Source organism: Pseudorasbora parva, chromosome 3 (assembly GCF_024679245.1).
Source record: "Pseudorasbora parva isolate DD20220531a chromosome 3, ASM2467924v1, whole genome shotgun sequence".
Taxonomy (NCBI): Eukaryota; Metazoa; Chordata; class Actinopteri; order Cypriniformes; family Gobionidae; genus Pseudorasbora; species Pseudorasbora parva.
Genome location: NC_090174.1, coordinates 44,067,652 through 44,083,693, shown reverse-complemented (window position 1 = coordinate 44,083,693; position 16,042 = coordinate 44,067,652). Strand labels below are relative to the sequence as shown.

Below are 16,042 nucleotides of genomic sequence, written 5' to 3'. Positions count from 1 at the left end.
CAGGGGAGTCATTCTGTGCAACACACTCTCTGACATGCGGCTGCTACTGTCTCCCCCAGCACATCCTCTTGTCTTTATTGATCCATTTTATGTGTGTGTGTGTGTGTGTGGTACTTTGCTAGTCTCTTCACATACTTGTAAAAGTCACTACAACATCCTTTATCTCTCTTTGTTTCCATTTACCGTGTAGTTGGGGCTTCCGGTCTGCACACGCATTTCTGCCAGCACCCAGATGCCATTGGTGAGTTTGATGGACAGGTACAGCATGTCCTGCCCATCCACTGTTCTCTTGGCTATGGTGAAGATATTACTGCCTTGCAGCTTGTTGCTGGCCGCGTCTGTGAGGAGAGAGAAGTTACTCATTACCAAAGCAGACACACAGCAGGTTTTCTAAAGACAAATTGAACCTGAGTGAGTCTCTATGGCAACTCTGTTATGAATGTGTATTTTTACTTACACGTTGTCATATGAACCAGTTAGTAATTAGTCTAATTTAAAAGAATAGTTCACTAATTCATTATCACAATTTGAAATAACTTATTTTAATGACAACAATTTCAGCTTCATTCAATTTTTAGTCTTTAGTGTCACATGATCCTCCAGAAATCATTCTAATATGCTGGTTTGGTGCTCACAAAAGGTATTTTTGTATTATCAATGTTAAAAACATGTGATGCGTGTCCGATCCGTGTCATGTGCAGCAGCGTCAGCTCTTAATGTAACAGCAGCCTAATAAACCTTCTGCTGTCTGTCATTAAGGGTAATCAAAGAACAAAAGGAAAAGAGAAAATCATTCACTGTCTTGACTGAATAACTTTTGTGGCTTTAAAGGTGCCCTAGAATGAGTTGAAACTATTTTTAATTGTTCTCCGATATCTACATATAGGGTATGTGACTTATTTAAGGGTTAAAATTGTCCTGATACGGTTTTACAGGTCCATTTACGACCCCAGAAATTGTCCCTAGGATGTAATGCTCTGTTTATTTGGAAGGGTCATGAATATTAGGGTGTTTTCACACTTGGGTCCTCTTTAAAAGAACCGAACTCAGACTCCTTTAAGTGGACCAAGAAGTGAACCAAGTGAAAAAGGACCCAATTCTCTTTACGTTCACACTGTCCCTGTCTCTGAAAGAGGACTCAGATCATTTTTGGTCCCCTTTAGTAGGAATGTGGTCTCAGACCCCTTTGTGTTCAGACTGTTGCTTTTTGGATCTAGTCCAGTTCAGTTTTTGATGGCTGACCCTATGGCGTTCAACATTTGATCCCATTCACTTACATTGTTTGTTCCTCAGTAACTCAAGATATTTGTTTGTAAAGATTATTATTACTTTATGACAGTACAAATGCTGTTGTATTAAGTAGTTTATCTTAAAAAAAATAATATATATATATATATATATATATATATAGGCCTATATATATATATATATATATATATATATATATATATATATATATATATATATATATATATATATATATATATATATATATATATATATATATAAATACTACATATTCTTGCACTAGCTATATAACACGTCCTTCTTTTCAACTAACATTTGAATTGTTTTCCTTGATTCATGTTTATTTTATTGCAGAAGGCAATGATAACATCAGCATACAAAAAATAAACAACACAATAAAAAAATAAAAGAAAGATGCAAATTAAATAAACTGCTTTCAATTTCCCAGGTAAAGTATAGATATGCCTAAAAGCAGCATTCAAGAAAGAAATGGAATAATCACATGAAAAAATAAAACCGCATTCTTCACTGTATGAAGAACTGCATATTATGCATATTCTCCACTGATTCTTTTATTAGGCTAATGCAGATGTTTACATTCATTTAAGACAAAACCACCTGTTTATGTGAAACTTGTGTGTTTTTGATGCTTTAAAATAAATGCAATAAGACGCTAAAGATTCCGTTTATTTCACGCGCTGTGACAGCTGCTTCTGCATGCGCTAGGTGTGTGTGCTCGTAACACCATTTTAAACTGGTGTGCAGCCGCGTCTCTCTCACACAGTTCGGAAGCGGTTAAAATTGCAATAAACAAGTGTATGTTGTGAACGAATAATTTGTAGAGATTTGTCAGAAGAATCAGCCGCGATGAACAGCCGATTTGTACGGAGGCATCTGATGACCAAACTACATTGGAATTCAAGAACAGAAAAAATCAAGTAAGCCCAGAGCGGTTTGTGTTCAGACTGCGTGTTTTTAGCGAACCGTACCATAAGATGAGATCGAACCGTACCCAGACCACCTCCCGTGATGGTCTCGGCTCGGTTCGCTTTAAAGGGGTCTGAGATCGTTAGGAGTGTTCACATATGGGCCAAAAATCAAGCGAACCGCACTCAGACCCCTGAAAAGGACCAAGTGTGAAAACACCCTTAATATGGAGTTCGGCTCTGATTGGCTGTTTCACTGCGCAGCTCATATCAGTGACAGAAACACATCTACCGTATACTGTCAATCATGGAGAGATTATGCATCCAACCTTATTGATCCTGTTTCTGACGAAGATAAAGATTTTGAGGAACAACCAATTGTTTTGAGATTGGAAATGGACGCTTTAGTCTTTATTTTCAGTAAGACCTGCAAAACGTAATGTCAGTACTATAACTTCAGCCTACCTGTGAACTAGCATATTACATTAACTGATATCATCAGCAGTCACAACTTTGTTTTTAGCATTTTAAAAACATTTTAATCACTGTAACGTGTCACCGTTTGATTTATACAATGATAGCTTCTTCACTTTGAATCGCAAACTCGAAACAGCAAACTGGGTAACTTTAGTGCACAAATATGTTATTTGTACAATACACTAGCCTACAGGTTTAAAAAAATAATTTTTTGACGATGCCTTGTCAAATTACTACCGTTTCAACTTAAACGTGCACTATGCAACTTTCCGTCCATTAGAGGTCGCCATTTTAAAACAAAGGCGTAGTTTGATGACGCCAAGTTTGAACGCCGCATCTTGGTTGTATTTTGTAGATTTGTATGAAAACACTGGCAGGAAATAATATTAACTTATGTATACTTGGAGTTTCCTATTGTTACTGTACTAGTATCTTGCGTTGGATCTAGACAACACAGGGGATATTATCGTTAATTTTACGATAATTTTAAAAGTATGTAACTATTTTATAGCCACATGAAATATTACTTAAAAATCACCATTCAACCACATGGTGGAATGGGCAGACTTTCCCTTAGGCTTCATGTGCTGTGGTAGCGGGTCAAAGCATTTTCGATAGGGTTGCAAAATACATTGAAATTATCGGAATATCGCACATGTACATATCGCGATATGCATATCGCAACGGCACACAATATCTGAATGATTTTAATAGGCTACTTCAACATTGTGTGAAAAGTTTACGTTTTAGGTCATCCATCCCTAGTTCAGGTTTATTTGGTTACCTGGATGTTCTTGATATTAGGTGTTAGGTTGATATAACTATACATTACCAAAACAAGCAAAATTGATTTTTAAGCTTTTGGTATTCAAAAAATTGCATGACATTTTTTGTTTGTTTACACTGATGTTAAAATTCAGATGTGACTACACATTTTTTTACAGTGTTTTGATAAAACACTGCTGATCATTTTAAGAAGTTGTAGCGATGCGTTCTTTTCCCAGAAAGAATGTGAAACACATAAATGGTATCATTCTTCGTTTTAAAAAATAATTTAAATAGATTTTACACACTTAAAGCAATATCGCATTGCATATTAAATACTACATTATTTAACAAGGTATTGCATATCGCATTTTTCTTCAATATTTCACAGCCCTAACTTTCGAGTAGAAATATGCAGCTATAATATATGTACGTGATTTTGAATTAATATTTCACGCATTAATAACAACACAACGAAATTTAAAAGCAAACAAATTCACAACACAACAGAAATTCTCCCAAACAACTTGTACAGGCGCAATGTACGGCGCTCATACTTTCTCTCTTATCCCATTCTATTTGGGCTAACAAAAAAATATTTTGCTGTGGGCACTAGGCAATAGATTCATATATAACGATGTAGGGACCGCCGGTATTTAATATCAAGCCACATGGAAAGAGAGTGTCAAAAGGACAAAGATTTAAAAAGAGCACTAAGGACACCCACTGTGAATTCATTAGCAATATCACTGAGAGTGTGTGTGCATGTTCATGCCTGTGAGATTCACAATTATTTTATGCAAACAGTTATTCGGAAGAGGATGAGTCCCTAAAAACCTGCCTCGAGTTAATTACACCCAGACATGCCAACAGATCAGCACTGCTCTTCAGAGACAACCTCAACAAGAGTGTGTTCAGTCAAAATAACACAAAGCTCAGATAAGGGTAGAAAGCTCTTCCTTTCATCCTATCTTTGCTTATTTGTTTCATTTCCTCTGTTTCATTCCTTCCCAACCTCCCTCCCCACCCTTTCCACAAATCACTCATGCATGCATGGCACATATTTATTCCAGTTACCTGAATTGAGGTGGATGTCTTTGATTTGGAACTGTGCCTCATTGTCATTTGGAATGTCCTTCCAGGTGGCCAGGAACACCTGACGTTCTGAGGAGCAGAGGGACAAAAAGAGTTCTTGCGAGAGGAAACCAGTAAAAAAAAAAATGAGGAAAACGAAGAAGAAAAAAATTGCAGTTTGGCTGTGTCTGAATCTGAAAGCTGCTGCCTTGCTGCCAGATAAAAGAACACTTTTAGACTGGCTTATCGGGAACCATATTGTCATGTCTAAAAGAGCTTTAGAAATGACCAATAAAACATGCACTTATTTCTTGGTAGAAAGTAGGAAAAATAACCCATATAAATTAAAAAAAATGTCCAACCTTGCATGGTGGCCCACTTGAGCCATGCCCACATGCCCATATGGGTAATCTGAACCTGATTCAAGTGTGCCTTGCTCCATTCCCATCTTTATATTCTGCCTACAAATGCAGTATTTTTTTTTTCAGACACAGCCACTGTGCATCTGTGTGATATCCTGCAGAGACTAAACTCCATTTAAGATACTCCTGTGGAAAGTCATCTATGCAAAAGCTTTCTCTCTCTATCTCTGACACAGATCTGGTGCATGTGCTCACACTCTTATGGACATAGGAGTAAAAACTAAAAAAACAATAACCACACATAAACAAAAGCAAAAACGCACTTAAAAAAAAAAAAAAAAAAAGGAAAACACATTGACATCACAATCACCTAAAGCCACTGCCGGAGAGAAGACAGGCAGTGATTAAAAGAACACAGTCTACACCCAAACACACACACTCACCCATCTTCCCGTCCTCTACAAAGAGCAAGCTGATGGGATACTGGCAGCTGAAGTAGAACACGTCAATGTTATTCTTCACAGCTACCTGCAAAACCGACCAAAGAGAAAGAGAGAGACAGAGAGAGAGACATTACGAGTGTGATTTAAGACACGCTGTGGCTGCGGACAAGGCACTCAAAACCCTGTTAAGCGCAGACAGGACGTCCATAATTTCTTGCCACAATAAATAGGCCTCTTTTTCTCCAATGCTTTCAAAGAATAACACAAACAAACAAACACACACACACACACACACACACACACACACACACACACACCACGGAATAGTAGGAAAAGATTGTCCTTTGATCATCTCTTTCTTTGACATTTTTGCTTCTATCTCTCTTCATTCTTTTGTTTAAGTCCCCCTGTGGCTTTGCAAAGGTTGGGTTCAGCTACTGCGCATGGAGTTCATGTTTGCACGGCAGTTTGTGAACTTCAAACATGCACGAATGCCTCAGAGGCAGTGCCTCACTAAGAAGATGGAAGATGCCCACTGACAGATCAAGACGACAGTGAGTGAGTGAATCTGTCTTGGATAATCAGACTCAAAAACACCTGTCCTAGTGAATTAGAAATATTTTCTATATTAATGTACATATTTTTATTGTAAAAATTTAAAAAGTAGAGGTGGGCATAGATTATTTTTTTTAAATCTAAATTAATTTTGAAATGAATCTAGATTAATCTAGATTAAAATGGCTCATCTGAATTCTGCCGAAAGCTTTCAGAATGTGTGGGCTACCGTCTCACATTTACGTTATACTAGGGGTGTAACGGTACAGATTGCTCACGGTTCGGTTTGTTTCACAGTTTTAGGGTTACGATAAATACTCGTGATAAATACTATTGCGCACAAATACATGCTATTGAGCAAAGATACTAATAAAATCAACAATGCTTTTCAGGTAGGTATACCATTAGTTTTAGGTAGAGAAATTGAATAAAGTAATCAAAATGTAAAATAATTGCATATTTCTGTTTAAATTAAAGATTAATCCTTATAAACATACACAAGCTATTCAATCAAGAGCAGTGAGTGATGTCCTTATCTTTTGTTTGACATTAAACAGAGTAAAGGCTACTGCCCATCTAAAACCTAATGCAGGGATATGCATTGTCTTTCTCGACTGTATAAAATTCCCTTAAGGCATTACAGACTATGTCTGCTAGGATACTCATCAAGATGGACATGTTGACATTCTTTCTGTGTGAGTTTGTCTGTTCAAGCGCAAGACTTGAAAGATAACTCAATATTTGCGTGCTGTGAGAAGAGTGCGCGCTTTGGGACGAGTGCAGAGAGCTAAATCTTCTCTCAGTGCGCACGAGTTCTCAATCGCGTCTTCTGGCTCTACACTCGGGTGATGACGGAGAAAATATTCTAACATACAGCAGCACTGGCATGCACTGAACATTTTACAAAGAGAGACCGTTTTGCCCACGTTTTTCTTTTATCATTGCTGTTATAATGTATCACTGAGAAGCCAGCACGTGTATCCATCAGAAACATACATAAAGCATTATTTTCAAGTTACAATCCATATTAAAAATGCATAATCAGATGTGAGGTGAACTGCGGTGTAACTGCGTGCCGGCACGTATTGCCCGATAAGAGTCTCACGTTGGTGCAGCACGTTAATGCCGATAACGACCCACCACTAATAAAAAGTCAAGGTCTCTTGCACAAAAATAAATAATTATAATTAAGTTATTTTTTTATTGATATATTAAAATTAAGCAAGAAAGAAAAAGTCCAAAATCAATCCTTAAGAAGGTGACTAAAACAAATCAGATTAAATATAACCAATCATTACTTTCATTGTTTCCATTTTTGTACAATTGCAGCTGAATACAATAAAATAAAATAAAACAACACACATTTTTCATCTGATTATGGCTGTAAATCTTTTGAGAGCATGAGGGATTGGAAGACAACCAGGGGAGCTTTGTAAAAGCTGACAGCAGGTGCACAGCATCCATCAGAATACAGACTACAGAGCCCTGGAGAGGGACAGGCAGTCCTACATACTAGACATCTATACCTGCTACACTTTACCTCTGAATAATTCATCCAGCCAAACCGCTCTGAGCTGCAAACACTGGCTTTGTTCCGCCCTCACTCGTCTAACTGCAGTTAAAATACTAAATAGCACCACCGGGTAAAATAATATAAAGAGAGACAATGTAATGTGAAATCAGAAATCAATCCAAATTTCTCACACTTTAAATAAGGGTCCAATTCTCACTATTAACTAACTATTAACTATTGACGTTTGCATCAGAAAACTCGAAATTACAGCTTATAATAGTAAGGTAGTTGTCAAAGCAATAGTGCACCCAAAAATATAAAAAAATAGCCCATGATTTACTCTCAATTCATCCTAGGTTTATATGACATTCTTCTTTCAGGCGAATACAATCAGTTACATAACAAACAAAAAATATCCTGGCTTCTCCATGCATTATAACGGCAGCTCAAAATTTGAAGCTTAAAAAAGTGCATCCATCCATTATAATTGTAATCCACAAGGCTCCAGGGGTTAATAAAGGCCTTCTGAAGTGAATCGATGTTTGTGACATGTAAGAAAAATATCCATATTTAAAACTTTATAAAAAAGAATATCTGGCTTCCTCCAGACTTCAACTATGATGTTGAACGAAGTGTAGGCATTTTGAAATGTTAGAGACGCTACGCCTGTTTCACACATACTCCATCTGCAGTGTGTATACGGTGCGTGTTACAGTATGCATGCATGCGATGAAAGAGCTGTTGTGCTTTCACATATGCTGCGTTGGCAGTGCTTAACTGATCTCCGGTTGCATACCAGACACACAACATTTATTCTTATTTTCTAATTAAAATCCAAACTGAACATGGCGTGTCAGCAATGCGATTATCTTTGTAACATGCTTTCAGAGATGTCACATTTAAAAGCACTAAATTTAAAGTTTTATTCAATTCATTACTTTATATTTATATAGCCTAGTATTTAATTTCTATATAAATGCAAGTGGCAAAACATTTAATCATAGGTTATAGCCTACAAATTTTACAAACATTTTAAATTAAAACCTACAATAGGCTAGGCAAAAACAGCAAACTCTCATCATTTCATTCGTTCCTCTTTTTATAAGAAATCCTGCAGGTCATAAAGATTTTTTTAAAAAAAGTTTTTCCACCACTAATAAGAAAGGAGAAGTGCTATCCATTATGTCTCCTTTTGTTTACCTAAATGCCAGGTAAGGTGTCGTTTTCCTTGCTTTACCCGAGGAAAAAAGGCATGTGTTGACTTTGAAACAGAGTAGACTTGTAGATTTTTCAAGAAGGCCTTTATTAACCCATTCATCCCCATTTAAAGCATGCACCCTGGGAGTGCCACAGGGATCAATTTTAGGGCCACTGCTTTTCAGCATATATATTTACGACCTTCCATCTGTATGTAATAAAGTCGATTTGATCATGTATGCTGATGATGCTGTGTTATAAAATCACAGGAAAAATCACAGGAAAAATGTCATTACTAAAGTTGCAATGAAATTAACTAACGAAATGCAGAAGGTTGTTAAATGGTTAGAATACCATGTTCTTTACAAACAGGAGCAAACTCAAGGATTGTCCTGACATTTAAGTAAATGGGCAAAAAAATAAAAAACGTGGATGATTTCAAATATTTACCGGTTACCTTTGATAAAAAACTAAAAATGTCAGTTTCATCACTGTCAGATACTCACTAAATGTAGTATTTTGAATTCTGAAAATTTTATAGTTTAATAGCTTAAAATAATTCATAATGCTACTGCCTTAGCACCACTGCATAATGCTTTTTTTTTTTTTATAAAAGGTGGGAGGGGGGTAAACTGTTTTTTTTAATGATGTGGAGATGTGTGTATTTATAACTCTGTAATTGTTTATTTGCACATTTAGGATTTTGTAACTGTTAATTTATTGTATTATTGTATTTATTGGGTGGAAAATAGCACTTTGCTAAAACCCGGTGCAATGCATCTCGCGTTGCTATAAACAGGGTTCATGTTTTTATTGTGCACTGTCCCTGTTCAAATAAAACTAATAATAAAATAAAACCTCTTTAATATTCTGGAACTCGGTTTGTAATGTTCTGAAAGAAGAATGTCATAAACCTAGGATTGCTCGAGGGTGAGTACATCATGGGCTAATTTTCATTTTTGGGTGAACTATCCCTTTAAATGTAGGTATTGAGTAGGATTAAGGGCCGTAGAATTAGGTTGCGCATAAAATAAGCATTAATATGTGCTTTAAAGTACTAATAAACAGACAATATCCTAATAATATGCATGCTAATAACCAACTAGCCAATAGTGAGAACTGGACCCTAAACTAAAGTGTTACCCAAATTTGTTATACTATGTTACTATGAATAACATTCACAAAATATTTTAAATTCAGTCTATTCACTGAACATTCACATTCACTTCCTCTGATGCAATTACAGTGAATAACTGATCTATTATTGGCAGCCACATGTGAAATTAATAATGCCACAAGCCTCTCTGGGACTGGAAGCATCAGCCGTTGTAATCCACACATACAAAGATTGGAAATGCATGGTAAGCCAAAGCACATCCAGATAAAACAGGACGTGCTGAATCTGTGAGCTGCCTGATAATCAGATATATTATTATGGCTACATCAGTCCTGCAAAAATGAAGATTTAAAATACATGTTGCCTCCTGTGATTTTCCTGAGCTCTCTCACACACTAAAATCCCTGCTGATGACTTCAATGATGAGCACAGAGCAGAAAGAGAAATAGATGCATTTACGATTAACCATTTAAAGCCAATATAAAACGTGCATTCTGAACACGACACTCACTGATCTCTCTCCAGGATTGCTCCATACATGAATTTAATATGAAAATGAAATTAGAGGGACCCTGAGAGGCTCTATAAAATCTTAAGATTAAAACACTATCTTCTTATAATCTTTTTAGGGCTCAGAGAGAGAGGGAGAGAGTGCGAGAGAGAGACAAAGAAAGAAAAAAAGAGAGAGCGGGTGGGGGGTGGGGGGGGGCTACTTGCTATATTTTGCATTTGCTTCATCCAACCAAAACAATCCCCAAAGCTCAATACAATTTTCTCCCTCTGTTTAATTACTACCAATTAGTGATCACTCTGTTCCACAATGCATATGCCACCACCTTCTGTGGGCTTCATGATTTATTCCCCGAATGCAATCATAGGAGAGCAATGTGAATGAATCCACTGAGAAAGATAATTAGGGATGGGTATCGAGAACTGGTTCCATTTTAGAACTGGTTCCAAATTTCCCAGAACCGGTGATTTGATAAGAAACATGCATTTCAGTTCCGCTTATCGGATGCTGGGTGTGCGCATTTTAATTTGATTTAAACCATTCAAGCTCAAAAGTTTTGCAAAAGTTTTGCTCTGCACACATCAAAAACATGTGCACAGAAAACGTGATTTTACACATTTGACCACAAAGAAGACTCAGGCACTGTTTTCTGTGCTGCAGAAACACACACGTGTGCCCAGAAATAGTGCGCAATAATCATTTATTTTCCTCGTCTTTTTCCACAGCACACGAACAGACGCATACACACAAAAATATGTACACATATTTTTAAACAGTCGGTTATGTCTTAAGACATAAGTTGCAGCCCTCTGTAACCAACCACTTTTAATGTCCCTACCATCTTTGGAGTGGCTTTATTTTTTGGGATGCAGCCTCTGCTAATAATGCTCAACAGAGGCATGCTTTACATCTTGAAATGCATAACGACACAAAGACTGACTGACATCAAAGGATGCAGAAATGCAGTGGAAATATTACCTGCAGATTGTTGAGCGGTTCCATTTTCATGACGGGGCCGCTTGTGCTGAGAGGCAGACTGACGTCAATGGTCTGATTGGGGCTCAGAGGAGTCAGAACCTGCAGGGGGCCAGCAGGGGCCATACCAAAACTACAGAAAAACAGAGAAACAGTTAAATGTACACTTTGTCTCCTTCCAAAATGCGAAAAATTCCAGATTTTTTTTTCTGACTTAGTATGATAAGCATATTAAAAGCGTTTATATTTTAGACCAGGATGAATGGCTTCTTGCTCGTGTGTCTCTCATCACATCTGTTACTTTGATGCGTGTATAGTGTAGGAGTGGCATAATGAGCGAAAAAGGTATTGTGATCTTGAACCTCTGTGGAATTACCCATTTTAAAAATAAAAAAAGAGGAGAGGAGAGTCTGCTGGCAAAAGGAGAATGCGACAGAGCTTGTAATAAAATATACATGAAATGAGAATCAACACTGGCTTGGCTTTTCAGAGATGGTGAGAAAATGTGAAATGCTGTAAAAGCGACGTTGAGATAAAGTTATAATTACTCAACAGGTTAATAAGGTATTGTTAAGAATTGTTAAGCATTATCTATTGTGAAGGGTCATTTCATTATGGGTTGCTGTAAGCGCTGTGCTGGAATTTATTTTCAAGGGCGTCCATCAATGGATGTAGCTATAGTAATGTCTCTCTAAAGCCTAGAAGTAGGGATGTCACAAGTACCGGTACTTTGGTACCAAGTCGGTGGTGAAATTTTAAAAATGTGACAATACCAGCATTTCTGTAGTACCGGTAGTACTGACTACCGAGTGTATCCGGTAACTGCAGTTGTGTTAGATACTGAATGGGTACTAGTTGGTACCGAATACCATCAAATTTTTACATCTCTACCTAGAAGTGAATGTTTTATTATCAGTTGGATAATAATTTTTTTTGGAATCTGCAGGGTCACGCAGAGCCGAAGCACAACCACAATGCTGTTCTTCTGCAAAATGCATGCATGCAGTTTTGATTTTTAACCGCTAGAGGACCAAAAGTTACATGGTGTACCTTTTAGACTATTAACGCACCAACATTTTCTAACAAAAAATTACATCATATTACGTAAAAAATACATCTAAAATAAAAGCTATTTTAGCCAAAACCAATTTTCCATCATTTAAATGTGCGTATTTTACTATATCTCTTTACATAAATACTATATTCTACTTAAAAACTGCATAGCAACACCATGCCTTGCAACAGCCTAGCACACACACATGTTGCACTTGTAATATTTAAAAGATCAAAGTAGAATATATTTCAATATTCTATATTCAGGCTTTATTAAACGAGAAGTAATTTTCTAGACAGAAGTCCTTCATCAATGTGAAAACACAATAAAGTCTCTTTAGAATATCAGCATGTCCTTGAATGATACCACTGACAAACAGTATAAATGAACATGATGTTTTCCAGGCAGGACTCCAAACCTATTAAGATACTGCAGAGAGAAGAGCAAAAACGTGGAGACCACCAAAAAAAAAAAATCTCCATCCTAGTCTCCTGTTCTGACACTGGACTCACCTGTTCCTGTTGAACTGTATGGCGAAATCAGTCATGACGCTCATGGCTTTGTTGGTGAGAGACAGATCCATCTGAATGATCCCACCGCGTCGGGCAAATGTCCCAGAAATCTCGAGCCCTTTAGCCTTCATTGCCGGTAACCACAGCTGAACCCAGAGATAAACAGGTTAAGAGTGTGGGGGAAAGAGACCGAGTTAGGGCTAGAATGTCACCTATAAAAATGTCTGTGTTTCTGTTTGTCTCATTATCTGTGTACACATGCATCAGATGTGCATTTTTAGCCATTGCGTTGCACCTTGCTGTTTTTTTAAATGTCTCCATGAGAGATGCGTTTAAGCCAAATATTAAAAAATGGGCTCAGCATTCTGTTGGAATATGTCAAGCTGTTATTGATCACCACAGCATATTTTGTGTACACCTCTAAAAGTCTAAGAAATGCTGCTGCATTACAAAATTTAAACTGCTTATAAAAGACTTTTGAAGTATAAGTTATTGATTGAGAATATTGATTGAGTCTATACTTACAGCTTTGGGAGCAACGTAGGATCCTGTTGGCATGCCAACACCCCCACCAAGGTCAAAAAGGTCACCCAATCCACCTCCTACCACAGGAGCACCGCCGAGAGCAGCAGGCATGGCTGCCGGGGCCGCCCCCAGACCGGCACCCATCTGAGAAGAGGGAGACAAGTATTACAACCTATACAACTTTTCTATCGTCAGGAAGTGAGACAACCATGGAAATTAATTAAGAAAAAAGACATTGAGGAGAAACTGAACAGCTGTTTGACAAATGAAGGCAAACCCCTCTGTTGATGCTAATGCTCCTCAGATGAAGCACATTCATCAAAGTCTGGCTGAACTTTGCTAAAACTCTTTGTCCGACTTACCGAAGGACTTCCGCCGATGTCTCCTCCCAGCTGGGAACAGAGAGAAGACAAAAAGTCAGAGTAAGGATCAGTGAGCAGGAAAGATGGTGATAATTATGAGGAGGTTGATGAACGGGGAACTAGCGCAGTGGGTTGAAGTCAGTGAGCTGCTAAGGAAGTTGTGAGACATCTCAGAGACAGTTTCTGTACTCTTTTTACATTCTAATGACACTCATTAAACTACTCTGAATTAGGGCTGGGCGATATGATTATATTGAGGTGGCGATGCGAAGGGTCTATCGATAACATCTTTACTATTTATCTGTGTAACACAGGACTGCTTAAAGGGTTCGTTCAAACAACAATGAAAATTCTCTCATGAATTACTTACCCTAATGTCGTTCGACACCCGTAAGACCTCCGTTCATCAATATCTGCATTCATCAACACAAATGCAGATATTTTTGTTAAACTCTTAAAGGCCTTCATTGACACCAATGTCATTTCCTCTCTCAAGACCCCATAAAAGCTACCAAAGACTTTGTTACAAAGTCCATCTCACTACAGATGCTCTACAATCATTTTATGAAGCAACGAGAATAGTTTGTGCGCAAAATAAAATAAAATAACGACTTATATAGTGATGGGGTAATTTCAAAACAAAGCTTCAAACCGTTATAAATCAGTGTATCGATTCATGATTCGGATCACAATTTCGGTGTCAAACTGCTGAAATGACGTGACATTGGCGATCCGAATCATGAATATGCTTTTGATAAAAGCGCTATGTAAATGCAGTCCATATGCTGATTCATAACCGTTGAAAACATTGTTTTGAATTCGGCCCATCACTATAAGTGGTTATTTAGTTTTTTTGCGCACAAAAACTATTCTCGTCGCTTTATAAAATTATTGTAGAGTCACTGTAGTGAGAGGGGCTTTGTGAACATCTTTAATGCCTTTAATGGGTCTTGAGAGAGGAAATGACATTGATGTCAATGAAGGTCTGTCTGAGCCATCAGATTTCAACAAAAAGATCTTAATTTGTGTTCCGAAGATGAACGGAGGTCTTGCGGTTGTTGAACGATATTAGGGTAATTAAATATTTAATGAGAGGATTTTCATTTTTGGGTGAACTAACCCTTTAACGTTTTTTGACATTGTGATAAAGCATCATGCATGAATGAGAAAAAGCGTGACATGCATTATTTTAAAAGAGTTAAGTGCAATAAGCCATGAAAAATCACTCACCTAAAGCTGTCAGCTGCATTGTTTTTCATGGCTTATTGCGCTTGAATGGTCATACAAAATTGTCAAAATACCCATCTTGGCAAGTATCCATGTAAACACAGTTGGTTGTATCTTAAGTAAACAAAGAATTTGGATGTTTGTCAGTATACTAAATTGGTGAATTGCAGGAATTGCAGGTATATAAGGTTGCTGTCACTTCACTTTATGCCCCTAAATCAAAGGAAAGACTAAATAGAAAGAAAAGAAAAGAAAAGAAAAAGAGAGATTTCCACATTGCTCTTAAACGAGCAACATCTGTAGCTTTAATAAGATTCAGTGTATATTTAATTTATACAGCAAAGACTATGCAGTGTTTAGATATGATGATTCAGTTTCTGTATTATTCCTTATTTGAATGCTACTGTTAAATAGACCTACTGTACCTGAAAAACTTGAAGCACTGTTGCTGTCATTGATTTATTGTATTTGTCCTATTGTTTATATTGTTAAAGAACTATATTGTAAAATATATCATTATTGTGACACAAAATGACTTGTATTGTGAAATTTTGGTCATATCGCCCACCCCTACTTTGAACATGCGTGACATTTTGTACGTGCCTACTTGTGACTAAAACTACCACTACAACCTCAAAAACTGAAATAAGATAAAAGTGGAAAGGTGCTCTTAGGGTTCCTTCATACTGATCTGAGACTAGTTTACTTTGGGCAATAAGGACTAGACTAAGATGAGTACAGAGGAACTTTTTAAGGATGAACTCAAAAGGTGAGAACCCCCACACAGACCTCTCTCTCACTATAATCAGAAGATGGCAGGGGAGACTGCACCTCTGTCCTGTGGGAAACACCCGGCTGATAGAGGAATCAGAAATGGATTAAACGAATTAAACCAATGGTTTAAAGCAGAAGAAATGACGGGAATGATGCTGGAGATTTATATAATTTATAAACATCCATGAACAGTCATTAAAACTATTAAAATAACTAATAAATCATAGGGGGAAAAAATGTGGTTGAATAAAGATTTTTCATACAAGGTGTGTGATGACAACAAAAACAGTTCACAGCCATCTTGGAGATATTTTACTAATGCAGAAAAATACAAGTGGTTTAAAAAAAAAAAAAAAAATTGTTGGGGGTGTAAATGTAAACTCAAGTAGCTAAATCAGCCCTCTGTTGGAGTGAAGACATTACCC

The 16,042-nt window shown here is 37.1% G+C and overlaps 1 protein-coding gene across 4 annotated transcripts in view; it reads right to left on the bottom strand.

Moving 5' to 3' along the window:
- The window catches only part of ap1b1 (adaptor related protein complex 1 subunit beta 1), a 46,234-nt gene that overhangs the window by 13,497 nt on the left and 16,695 nt on the right, over positions 1–16,042 (bottom strand). For 2 of the 4 annotated variants that reach the window (XM_067439049.1, XM_067439048.1), the window contains exons 16-23: positions 15,633–15,698; positions 13,617–13,646; positions 13,255–13,398; positions 12,730–12,875; positions 11,167–11,296; positions 5,296–5,380; positions 4,494–4,580; positions 184–338 (exon numbers count right to left, since the gene is read on the bottom strand). In XM_067439049.1, the coding sequence (XP_067295150.1) occupies positions 184–338; positions 4,494–4,580; positions 5,296–5,380; positions 11,167–11,296; positions 12,730–12,875; positions 13,255–13,398; positions 13,617–13,646; positions 15,633–15,698 (843 nt within the window). The remainder of the gene's footprint in view (positions 1–183; positions 339–4,493; positions 4,581–5,295; positions 5,381–11,166; positions 11,297–12,729; positions 12,876–13,254; positions 13,399–13,616; positions 13,647–15,632; positions 15,699–16,042) is intronic. The other 2 variants (XM_067439050.1, XM_067439051.1) reach the window with 1 other exon arrangement.